General features: G+C 35.6%; 1 protein-coding gene across 1 annotated transcript in view; it reads left to right on the top strand.

Annotated features, from left to right (window-relative positions):
• Positions 1–13,738, top strand: part of CACNG6 (calcium voltage-gated channel auxiliary subunit gamma 6) — a 203,597-nt gene that overhangs the window by 181,182 nt on the left and 8,677 nt on the right. The window contains exon 3 of the mRNA XM_053690661.1: positions 5,906–6,043. Coding sequence (XP_053546636.1) covers positions 5,906–6,043 — 138 coding nt within the window. The remainder of the gene's footprint in view (positions 1–5,905; positions 6,044–13,738) is intronic.

Raw genomic sequence — 13,738 nt, 5'->3', positions numbered from 1 at the left:
ACCTTTTTTCAAATAAACAAAGAATTTTCTTAATACAGCTCTGAAGACCCCATTTATGCAGCTTTATCACATATAATTAAAATATTTTTAAAACATAATTTTTTCACAATAGCCATTTGTTTATTTTTTTTTTAATGTAAAAGATGTTCCTGAAAATCTTTTTTTAGCCAGCTCTCCTGCACAAAGATAAGAAAAGAATAATCTGTACAGGTACTTGATAAGCATAACAAACCTTTTTATTTAAATAAACACACCACTTAAACAGTATCATCGACAGAAAGTTTAGGGAATATTATAAAATAAAATGACAATAGAAAACCAAACTAGTATTATAGATAGTTTTAGGTTGAAAGATGGTTTAAGGACATCTGTGAGACCATGATTTTTTTTTAGTCTCACTTCATTTATTATTATTACATGTCACACTGGAATTACAACTGTCATTCCGCTAGGGTTAGCCCTGCCTTTCTTGTGCACATAAGCAAAACCTGTGTTTTTCTATAAATAACTGCCATTGCTCTGCCCATCAAGTGCAATTGCGTCAGGTTAGAGAGACTGAAGACCTTGCGTAAATGGACTTTGCTGCTAAATTAAAAGTTGCACCAAACACAATGTAAATATATTTAAATAAACAGTTACGCTCATATAAACACTATCTGATAAAAAATGTTCATAGAAATATTAAAACTATTTGTAACTATTTGTATGTTATATGGTATAGGGCCATGTATTTGACTGCAAAGGGCTATTATATATATATATATATATATATATATATATATATATATATATATATATATATATATATATATATATGTGTCTAAATAATAATATTTTCTGTGAATATTTCACATTCTAATGTTCTCTATGTAGGGTGTTCTTTGTATTTAAATAGATATTCCTATATTTATCTGTATATATAGAGAAAATAACTCATTGTGTAGTTCATAAACAAATCTAGACAGGCCAGATGGCTTGTTTTTCCCTATACCTGTATATATTCATATAGATATATAGGTATAGATAAATATATATATATATATATATATATATATTTTTTTTACATTAACATTATATATATATATATATATATATATATTAAAAAACAAAGAATATTTTTTATATGAAGAATATTGAAAGCGTAACACGCTCCAGGTTGCACGCTGAAGGTGTAATATGGTGTTGAGATAGCGCACATGAAGAATTAGTTATCTTTTATCTATCTATCTATCTATCTATCTATCTATCTATCTATCTATCTATCTATATATATATATATAATATAAATATATATATATATATATATATATATAGTATATATATATTCTACTGATTTTTTTTAGAATATTTTAGTAAATCTATAATAATTATTTACAATATTTATTAAAATGCATATATATATATATATATATATATTAGTTTTATTTATTTTATAAACAAAGGGATGTCTTTAATATACTTTTAAAAAATAAGAACATTACAGATATAGCTGTTATTCAATCTCAAAGCGACACAAAGTGACTACTATATTCATTCCTCAAAATGAGTCCAACTATTTGTAATAAGATTCTGTCTGGTAGCAATAATAAACAAATTACTCCTAGTTCTCCAGAGTTATCTTTAATATTTTATCCTCTGTCGGTGACCTTTAAAAACTAAGCAATCTATTCATCTTAACCTCCTACCATTCTCTTTGGTTATGTTGTGGTCAAACACTTACTGGTCAATTGATGCTTATTGACCAATATCATAGCATAGACATGGTATTGGAAACCAAATTAATATATCTGTTTCCTAGTTTCGAGGAACTTTACATAATTTGAAATGAATGCCCCTAAGGTTTTATCATTGTCCAGTATAGATATCAACAAGTTAGAAATACATTTCACAATTATCCAGATACTTTTAACGTCATTGAGCAAATGATACACAAGAACGGTCCAAAATAACAATATTTTAATCTGGTAAAAATATATATATATTCTATGCTAAATAGGGAGCAGATGTTCTTGAGGCACTTAAGCACACTTTCTTTGGTTTAAGCCACATTTTAAATTGTATATTTTGGAAGTAGTGAAGAAGACAATCTAAAATAACAGCTTTCATTGTATGTGATTGACCCATCACCAGAGATAGTTCTAGATCTTTTCAACTAAGAGCATGTCAACAAAGATGTTTGAGATGCTAATTATCAAGTGTGGTAGAGGATACTGGTGAAGTTGACAATTTTCTACTAACTATTCCACTTTGTTATTTAAATCACTTTCTCCATCTATTTTCTGTTGCGCTCCACTTGTAATCTAGCCCTTAGTGGTTTGTATTTATAGGTTGATCTCCTCTTCTGAGTATTACAATTTCTTAACACAATATTAGTAGGGGGGTCATTTTGCCGCTTTAAAACAGGACACATAAGTCAGGACTGTTTAAAGAAATGTTTTGAATAATGTGAAATGTTTTGAATAATGTTCCATTATAAGAACCGTGACATATGGCCACCCTACTAATATTGTGCTAAGAAATTATAATACTCAAAAGAGGAGACCAACCTATAAATACAAACCACTAAGGGATAGATTACAAGTGGAGCGCTAATTTATCTTGTGCCCGTAAATGGACAAATTTGCCCATTTACAGGCACACAATAAATAACCAGCGATTACAAGTGACTGGTTATTGCTACTGCAAGCTCACGGTAGCAATTAGCACTCCACAAATTAACCAGAGATCAGATCTCTGCTTAATTTTTAAAATGTGCCCCAATTGCCCCCACATTTAAATGTAGTGTAACTTTCTATTTAAATTTTTTTTAGCATTTTTTAAAATTAAAAAAAATATGCACAAAGCAGTTTTTAGGGTTTAAAGTGAACGGGTGTGGGGTGATAGAAAAAAAAAACGGCATTGAAAAGTGCCTTTACATTGTGGTCTATGGGGACTATGGGGACTGTGTGTTCCCTGCAAAATACTGGTTGCGCTTGTATTATGAATTGAAAGTAAACTGTTTTTGTGTGCGTGCTAACCTTACAAGTGAGAACAGAAGAACTTAGAGTATTGTGTGCGCTTTTTGACGTATTCCCCCATAGAAGTTAATGGAGAAAAAATACTGGGGAAAAAGCCTAACACCCCACTCTTGTGCAAACCTGATCCCATATTATCATGTGTGCTGATATATTTCACATTCAAAATGTTCTTCACATCCATGAATATGTTTTTTTTTCTATAAATACATATTTCTACATAGTCTGCTATGTGTAGAACATTAGAATATGAAATATTTACAGTAAATATACAGTATAACACTTTATTAAATATGAATATTGCATAAATATGTATTTACATGTTTTCATCTACTTAACGGATAAGGGCTCCAATGCACCACTTACATATGTCTTTATGTGTTTGTATGTGTATATACTGTATGTCTGTAAATACACATATAAAGACATATGTAAACGTGTATATATATATATATATATATATATATATATATATATATATATATATATATATATATATATACACACATCTATAGACATGTATATGTATGTATCTCAATGTTAAAGCCCTTTGTCTACCTTTTTTTTTCTAACACCTGAGACCTTATATATTTGAGTTCTTATAACTTGTTTGTGCAATATATATATATATATATATATATATATTATTATTTATTTGTAGAGCGCCAACAGATTCCGCAGCGCTATAAACAAAGGCAGAGTACAACAAAACAATTATAGGGATCAAATGGGTAGAGGGCCCTGCCAAGAGTTGCACTGTTGTAGTCAGCTCTTAAGAAGGTGATATACATATATATATAATTTTTTATTAGATGGTGTTATTATAAGTGTGACTATACTTTGTATTGTATTTTTTATGTGTTTTGTGCAACTCATTTGTTTCACAAAACAGTTAACCAGAGCTCTGAGGACATGGTAATCATTCTAACATAAATTGCGATTGCGCTCAAGTGATCATGTTTACTTTCAACTCATCATACCAGCGGTAAGCCTGACGAGCGCAAACACCCACGATAAACCACTTAATCTGGCCTCTCGTAATCTGGTTCTAAGTATCACAGAGAGACAGAGATAAGAAAGGGAAGCATTTGGCTAATAAGTTCAGGAGATCTGATCACACTGCAAACTTAGCCTATTTTGATGGGCTGTGGTTTAAAGAGCAAATCCAGCTTTCTTTTGCAAGAAGAAGCATAAATGAGCAATTTTTCATACGTTTTATATGCTGCAGGGAAAAACAATTGGAGAAAAATTTAGGGTAAACTGTCCCTTTAAACAGTTTTGCAATTTATTCTATTATCTAATTTGCTTTGCTATCTTGGTATTCTTTATTAAAAAGCATACCTAAATAGGCTAAGAAGCAGCAAAGCACTACTGGGAGCTAGATGCGGATTGGTGGCTGCATGCATCTTGTTATTGGCTCACCCAGTTTGTTCAGCTTTAAGTTGTGAATTACTGCTCCTTCATCAAAGGATACCAAGAGAATGAAGCACATTTGATAATAGAATAAATTGGAAAGTTGTTTAAGATAAACTTTTTTTTATTTGACAAACTATTTATGGTAAGTATGTCATATAGAAAGCACCCTATTCACTACATCTTCCAATTCTTAAAATACTATAATTCAAGTCCATGCACATAAATACTACAGCAAATGTATATTCATTACCATAAGTTACCCTGTATGTCCGTAACTAACATGCTTAAGCTTTCTTTATTTGCCATTCACAATTTTATTTACTACAAGAATGTCAACATGGGAAAATGGCAACTTTAGAGTCTCACGACAGCTAAATGAATAGTGCTATTGTGGTCCCAGAAAATTCAGTTTTGAAGCTCCTATTCTATGTGCTGATACTTTGATACTGACATTTTTTACTTTAAATTCTTTGATTATTTGTGCAATTTAATTTAAAACAGATTTATATGGAACAAGATTGCTGTCAAAAAGGCAAGTTTATCATTGTAAATAAAGTGTGACATAAGAATACAAATTTACATTTACAAATACAATTTTTTTGGGGGGAATACAATTTTGTTTTTTGGAAGTACAATCTTTTTTTTTTTTAGGAAATACACTATTCTTTTTTGGAAATATTTTTTTTTTTATTAAATAACTCTTCTAGCACGTGTCAAAACACTTTAAAAAAATAACCACTAGTTCCTAATTTGCTAATGGAATTGTGATGTCATAGCACTCATTTCAGTTGTTTGCCTCCTGGGAACTAGTTGCTGTTTTTTCCGGTTAAATGTGAGGGGAAAAAAACAGTTAACAACCCCAGCATATCACAATCTCAGGTAAACTTTTTAACGTTTATGATGTAGCATACAAAATGACTTAACAATATACAAAATGTACTAAAGAATACTGATTTTGTCAGCCATTTCTCCACATTTCATTGACTGCTGTGACATAAGTTCTTTAGCAACATGGGAACTAGCATTTGTTTTTTTACAGTGTTTTGACACATGCTGGAGCCTGGAAGAGTATTTCCAAAAATAAAAATTATACTTTTAAAAAGAAAAAAATTGTATTGTGTTCACAAAAAAGAAAAGTGTACTTTCAAAAAAAATGTACTTCCAAAAAAAACCCCAAAAAACTATTGTATTTGTAATTTTTAAGATTTTAATTTAAAAAAAAAATGCATTTCCCAAACATTTTAATTGTATTTGTAAATTTACATTTGTATTTGTATGTCACAATTTATGTACAATGATAAAGAATCACACACACTTGCCTTTTTGACAGCAATCTTATTCTATAGATTTCATGTATATTATGTTTTTACAGGTTATGTCATAAATACAGTTACTATTATTCTACTTTTTCTTCCATAATTCATCAGTAAATTACTGTAACTTCCTTATTTATTTTCCTTTCTCCTTATACATAGATCTGAATATAACTGCGGCTGTTATGTCTCTTTTGAGTATAACTCTTATGGTTATGGGATCAATCTGTATAACAATGGTTCTGAGCAAAGGAGTGGAGTTCCTTCTTAAGCCAGCGTCTTTCTTTTTCATTCTTTCAGGTAAGGAATCATGACTTCACTCTAAAACGTTATTTCTTTCCTAAAATATGGTAAATCCTCAACGTCATAATTTACTGTTGGGAATATCACTCCTGGCCAGCAGGAGGAGGCAAAGAGCACCTCAGCAAAGCTGTTAAGTATCACTTGCCTTCCCACAAACCCCAGTCATTCTCTTTGCCTTGGTGCATGGAGGAGGTGAAATTTTGGCGTCTTCAAGCAAGATTTTACTTAGTATAGAAAGCCAGAGTATGTTAACTCTGTTCTTTCCTTTTTTCAAAGATTGGGTCTAGCCATAGTCCACGTTAATCTCTTCAGTAGGGTAGTGGTGGTTTTAAAACAGTTAGAAACTTGTGAGGTGGACCTTGCTGTGTTTCCCTTACATATTTGCTGCCCATGGTATAGAAAGCAGGTTTACTCTGTTCTTTCTTTTTTCTACAGGTCTCTGTGAGGAGTGGTATCCTCTCACACCATGTAGGTTGTCCTCCTGCCGGATGGCTAGATACAGGTAAGTGCCTTTTTGTCTTCTAAGGGGAGACTGTACACTTTAAAGAATTCTGCAAACATTGATTGGGACACAATATCGTATGTAAGAGAGACTGATTCCCCCTTCTTGGTGATGAAGGTGCTAACTAGTTACATGAGACTAGTTTTATTTGGACATGTTCTAAGGCAGTATATATACCCTAACTAAGCTTAAAAGCTGTGTGAATAGCAGACTATAGAGTTAAGGGACTCTGCAGATAAGCACTGGTGGTCTAAATAACTGTATGACATATGTGCGCTTTGCTCTTGTTGAAAAATATTATCTGGATGGTGCCAGGTTTTTTTTCACACAATGCATATTGAGGAACGTAGTTTTCTCTGATCATGTTTAAACTTAATGTTTGTTTGTTTTTAAAATCCGCTGTTTAGACAGACAGCCTCAGGAAACCTGCAGCTCTATACCTTGTAGCTTTTGTTCTGAGAAGTGCGCCGTTTATTTTAACCGCGCTCTGTTTCTTTCTAGCTATTCCTTATGGCTCTGCCTCCTTATTTGTTAGTAGAAAATGGAGCGGCGCCATTTTGGAATGAATCTGTGGTGCTCTCGTGTCTCCCGCTCCCTCTCAGACAGAGAAGGAGCGACGGGCTTATAGTTAAGAGGAGTTTAAATGTTCTAAGTGTATTTATTGTCTGCATTTTTATTGAGCACACATTGTTCCCTTTCCTCGTTAATGCTGCTGCACATGATTAATGTATAAGGTGCTCATGTATGGGATTTACTTCTCATTATAAATTTTTAAAGTAATAGTGCATTTTTATATCTCATCCCAATAAAGACTTTCTATAGTTAGAGGGTATTGGGGTAATGTTTTATATTATACAGGAGTATAAGTATGGGAACAGAGGTCTGTTCTTAAATATATTATGTTTATCCTGATTTAAGGCAGTTTTCCCTTAAAGTGACAGCGCTTATTTTAAATATTTTATTTATTTGCAATTTCGTCTGCTTCTTTGTTCATGGAGCTTGAGTTTTCTCCTATGGACAAGTGTTTGTTATGCCTTAAATTAATCCAAAGATTTTGATAGCCTCATGTCTCTCAGGATGATGCTGTTTAGGCATAGCCACAGCTTTCTCCTCATATGTCCCAAGCCTTTAATGGCTACACATACAGTGCCCTGCTTTTCCTCTCCGTCTCCTGGAGGAGTTTATTTGCAGAAACTGTTGCGCAGGTATCCTTTGGGTATCTGTGGCATTAGCTGCTTTTCCTATGTTATAGGGAATTTGCAAGAGGAATATAAGATGTTCAGATGGTAAGGTTTCTGTTCTATCTACTGCTACACTGGTGTCCTACCTCATAAGTTTGAGGAGGAGGATACGCCGGTAGCCTCTGAGGGTGAAATCTCAGATTTGAACAGTATAATTCCTTCATCTGATGCTGAAGTAGTATCCTTCAGATTTTACCTTGAACACCTCTGTGTATTGTTAAAGGAGGTTTTGGCTACTTTGGATGACTCAGATACGCCTGTCATTGTCAACTCTAAGATATCTTGTAACCTTAAAAGTTACTATAATGTGCTTCCCCTGTGTAAGTGTTTCCTGAGACTGTGCAACGGAGTTTATTTCTCAGGAATAGGAGAAGACAGGGATATCTTTCCACGTCTCCTGTCTTACAGGATGTTTTCCTGTCACTGACTCCATTTAAGATTCATGGCACACGGTGCCTAAAGTAGAAGGGACTATTTCTACTCTGTCTAAGAGAACTACGACCCCTATAGAGGATAGCTGCTCTTTTAAGGATAAATGGACTAGCTGGAGGCTTATGGTAACTGTGTCAGGTGCGGCATCTTTTGGGTGCAATGCCTTGTCTGATTTAATTTTGGTAGAGTCTCTTTTGGGACCATACAAGTTATTCAGCTGGGAGACAAGATATCTGGCTTCACTGTGCTAGCCCACTGGTGGACAGTGTTTTTTTTTCTGGACTAGCAGGAATTTTTCTGATATTTCAGGTGGAAAAGGGTCTTTTCTACCACAAGACAAGAAGGATAGACCCATAGGACATCAGAGTAGAGACCTGCAGCTGAGTCTATATCTCCATGAAGGGTTGCCCCCAATCTAGCATCGGACCAAGAGGGCGGCTGAATTTCTCTGTTTCTCTACAAGCATGGATATGAGATGTCTCAGGGTTGCTTAACAGAATTCAAATCCTTTCTTCCCAGAGGCGGGTTCCATTTCTCATGTTTATCTGCGGACCAGATAATAGAGAGTTTTTTTCTTTTGTATTGCGTTTGGGACTTTTTCTTCCCTGGGATTGATAGTTCCAGTTCTTGTGAGGGAACAGGGTCTAGAATTCTATTCAAACCTGTTTGTGGTTCCCGTAAAAGGGGAACTTTTAGTTCTTTTCTAGACCTAAAGGGTAAAAACAAGTTTTCTTAGAGTATTGTCCTTCAAAGTGAAAACCATTGGTTTAATTCTTCCTTTGGTCCAAGGGGGTCAGTTCATGATGACCTTAATCTTGGAGGATGCGTGTTTTCAAGTTCCTGAGATTTGCTTTTCTGGAACCATGCTTTCTGACCATGTGTTCACAGGTGCTAATGGTGTTTTCCTCTGCTGGATGTTTGGGGAATACATGTACCTATACCATGTGCTTCTGTGAGCTCACCAGATGTCCAGGGGGGAGGGTGGGATAGTGGACAGAGAGGGAGGGCTTTGATTCAATCCTTTTAGTTTGTGGCTTTGCCACTGCTCCCAGAATTTATTCATTGGTTCTGGGGCTCTCTTGGCAGTGATCAGGTTTTGGGGAATTGCTGTGGCACCCTTCCTGGACGACATATTGGTTCAGCTGCCATCTTTTCAACAAGCTATTGTCTTTTCTACATTCCCACGGATCGGAAGTCTATCTGGAAATGAGTTCTCTTGTTCCAGCTACAGGGGTAGTTTTTTTAAGGAACATAATAGTTTCCCTATCTATGAAAAGATTTCTGACAGTGATCAGAAAATCAAAGATTCTTCCCTCTGAGAATTCTGCTGCCAGGCATTCTCTGATAGTGGAACGGGGATTATGCAGAGATTCTCTCCCATGGTGGTTTTCTCAGGAGCATCTGTCTCAGAATGCATGTTTCCAGAGACCTTTCTGGGACGTTTGCCTGTTGGGCTGGGGACTTGGGAGGAGTCTACTTTCCCCATAACCATCTTGGTGTTGAGAGCCATCTACAATGCTATGATGGCTTGGCCTGAATGTCTTTAGTCCGGTTTATCAGGTTCAGTGGTTTACATCAACCACCTGGGAGGAACCTGGAGTTCCTTAGCCATGCTGGAGGTAGCGTGGATTGTTCAGTGGGCGGATGCTCAAAATTGCTGTCCATCTTCTGGGAGTGGACTTCTTGAGCAGTCAGACATTTCATTACGGGTAGTGGGTTTTCCTTCCAGAAGTGTTCTACAGGTTAACCCTCAAATGGGGGTGCTGTAGTTGGGTCGGATGGCTGTACGCCAAGCTTCCAATGTGCGTTTAAAGATCAAGAGATCAGCAGGCTGCCCTGATAGATACAATGGCAGTTCCTTGGGATTTCAGTCTAACATACCTGTTTCCTCAGTTTGCTCCTCTTCCATGAGCCTTTGCTTGTATCGAATAGGAGAGAGCATCAGTAATTTTCATAGTTCCTGCAAGGTCTCACAGGATATGGTATGCAGACCTAGTGGAGATGTCATCTCTTCCACCTTGGAGATTGTCCCTGAGGAAGGGCTTTCTAATTCAGGGTCCATTCCTTCATCCACATTTCATTTTCTCTGAAGCTCTTGGCTTGGAGATTGAATGCTTAGTTTTGTATAAGTGTGGTTTTTCTGAATCGGTCATTGAGACCATGATTCAGGCTCGCCATCCTGTTTCTGGTAACTTTTACCATAAGGTATGTCATGTCTTCATTTATTGGTGTGAATCCAAGGGCTTCTCTTGGTAGTGGGGTCCTGTGATTTGTTCCTTTCTTCAGGTAGGTCTGGAGAAGGGTTTGTTAGTCAGTTTTCTGAAGGGTCAGATTTCTGCATTTTCTATTTTGTTACACAAGTGCCTGGCGGATATGCCAGATGTGTAATCTTTTTTGTCAGGTCCTGGTTAGAATCAGGCCTGTGTTTAAGTCTGTTGTTCCTCCTTGGAGCCTTAACCTTGTTCTTAATGTTTGGCAGCAGGCTTCGTTTGAGCCATTGCATTCTATAGATATTAAGTTATCTTGGAAGCTTTTCCTTCTTTTCGATATCTCTTCTGCTTGGAGAGTTTCGGAACTCTTCGCTTTGCAGTGTCATTCGCCTTACCTTATCTTTCATGCTGATAAGGCGTTTCTTCCTACAAAGTTAGGTTTTTCTTCCTAAAGTGATTTCAGATAGAAATATTATTCAGGAGATTGTTGTTCCTTCTTTATGTCCTAATCCTTCTTATCATAAGGAATGTTTGTTACACAACTTGGACGTTGTGCGTCCTCTGAAATTTTACTTCCAGTCGACTAAGGATTTTTGCCAGTCCTCTGCCCTGTTTGTTTGTTTTTTTCTCAGGAAAGCGTAAGGGTCAAAAGGATTCTTCTACTTCTCTTTCTCTATGGTTGAGAAGTATAATTCATTTGAATTATGAGACTGCTGGTCAGCAGCCTCCTAAATGAATTACAGCTCATTTCACGAGGGCTGTTTCCTCTTCTTGGGCTTTCAAATGAAGCTTCTGTGGAACCGATTTGCAAGGCTGCAACTTGGTCTTTTCTGCAAACTTTTTCCAAATTTTCCAAATTTGATATGTTTGCCTCGGCTGAGGTTTCTTTAGGGAGAATGGTTCTTCAAGCGGTGGTGCCTTCTGTTTAGGTCTGCCTGTCTTGTTCTCCCTCCCTAGTCATCTGTGTCCTCTAGCTTGGGTATTGGTTCCCAACAGTAAATGATGGCGTTGTGGACGCACCATATCTTAGGAAAGAAAACAATATTTATGCTTACCAGATAAATTTCTTTCTTTCCGGATAGGTGAGTCCATGACCCCACCCCTTTTTAATAAGACAGTTATTTTTTACTAAACATCAGGCACCTCTACACATTTGTATTCCTTTTTCCATTACCCTTCGGTTAAATGGGAAGGTAAGTGATACTTAACAGCTTTGCTGTGGTGCTCTTTTCCTCCTCCTACTGGCAAGGAGTGATATTCCCAACAGTAAATGATGACGTTGTGGACTCATCATATCCGGAAATAAATAAATTTACCAGGTAAGCATCAATTTTGTTTTCAATCCTTTATGGCTTCTTCTAAAAATAATTTTAAAATAAAAGTGTTAAAATATATTTATGTCTGTAAAATAATATAGTAACAGGCAGTCCCCAGGTTATGAACAAGATAGGTTCTGTAGGTTTGTTCTTAAGTTGAATTTGTATGTTAGTTGGAACAGGCACTTTTTTTAGGTGAAACTCTAGCCAAACATTTTTTTAGTTTTGGATAGCATAGGGAAAATAGGGAAGAATTGTGTTGGTATCTGTGCACCTGTTCAAGAAATTTCACAACACTTTCTGTCCTTGTGACAATTGGATTTTGAGTATTTTGGATCATCCTGGAAAGAAGGATTGGTGATAAAGCTCTATTTTCTCAGTTTGTAAGTACAAGTTGTACTTAAGTCGGATGTCTGTAACCCAGGGACTGTCTGTATTCAATGTCTTTGATTGTAAGTTTACTTCTTGACACCTTTACTTAATCAACAGTCAACAGTTCATATCTTTAACTGATTGATAATTTAGAGATTTATTATTTAAAAGAACACATTTTGCACTAGCACGTGGCTGTTCAAATGCTTAGTAAGGTAGACCCAACAGGTTTTCATGTTAGTGTGCCAGGTACGTATATAATCAGCATAATGGTATAGCGCAATATATACACACTCTATGTTCTTCAGCAAGGCAAGGCATATCCAACCTACACACACCTATGCAAAGCTGTAACTAATTAAAAAAAATCTCTTTGTGGAGGCCCAACTTTGAAATAAATTAATTATGGAGGGATTTTGTAACCTGAGAGTTATATACTGTTATACTGTTTATTTCTCTCTGTAAATATAGCAACCATACACATCAATATTTTTTCCTGCAGGGTCTAAAATATAACAAAATGTGCCTATTTCTATCATGTGCCCATCTTAGGGAAGGGAGTATATTGTCACACTGGAACAGACTTTATGGGCCCCATGTATTAAGAGCCGCGTGGACAAGGTTCCTAACTTGACAACCTGTCCACGTGGCTTTGTGGTGTACAAGCAGAGGGCCCTGTATGTCCACAGCCAATATGTACCATTACACACTTAAGCGAGTGTGCAATGCCACCCCCTTCAGCACCAATCATCAAGCGCTACCCAGGGTGCTGAATAAAAAATGGCCTGGCTCCTTAGCTTAGATTCCTGCTTTTACAAATAAAGATAGCAAGAGAATGAAGAAAATTTGATAATTGGAGTAAATTGGAACATTGCTTAAAATTGCATGCTCTATCTGAATCATGAAAGAAAAAAAGTGTGTTTAGTATCCCTTTAAGGAAAAACATTTTTGTCACTGAGTTATATATGTATATGTCTTCATTTTTTGATTTAAACCATAATCCTACAAATGTTTGGGGATTAAAATCTTCTATACAATGGACTTTAAAGTGACATGTACCCCAATTTGTTTCATGATTCTGATAGAGCATACAGTTTTAAAAAACTTTTCAGTTTAACTATCAAATTTGCTTCATTCTCTTTGTATCCTTTGTTGAAGTAGCAGCAATGCCCTAGCCAATGACAAGATGCATATATGTGCAGCCAGCAATCACAAGCTATTTTTCAGTAGTGCATTGCTAAAACAGAGACTACCTAAATATGTTTTAAACAAAGGATACCAAAAAAAAAAACAAAGCAAATTAGAGAATAGAAGTAAATTGTAGACTTGTGCGCTGCGGAAAAATTCATTCGGATGTTTTCGAATTTCGTTTTTCGGATCGATTCGAATTCAGATACATTCGAATGCATTCGTTTCGGATTCATTCAGATTCATTCGGATTCGAATAAATTCGGATGTATTCGGTTCGGATTTGGAAGTTTGGTATGTGTTAGGTGGGATGTGCTGTGTATTAGACTAGTATTATGTACTGTAATATTAGGTGTAACCCATAGCAGAGTGATATAACCTAATATACTGTACAATACTAGTGTAATTGTGAATAGTCCATGGCTTTCGAA

The sequence above is a fragment of the Bombina bombina genome, chromosome 8, assembly GCF_027579735.1.
Source record: "Bombina bombina isolate aBomBom1 chromosome 8, aBomBom1.pri, whole genome shotgun sequence".
NCBI lineage: Eukaryota > Metazoa > Chordata > Amphibia > Anura > Bombinatoridae > Bombina > Bombina bombina.
This window is presented reverse-complemented; position numbering and strand designations above follow the sequence as displayed.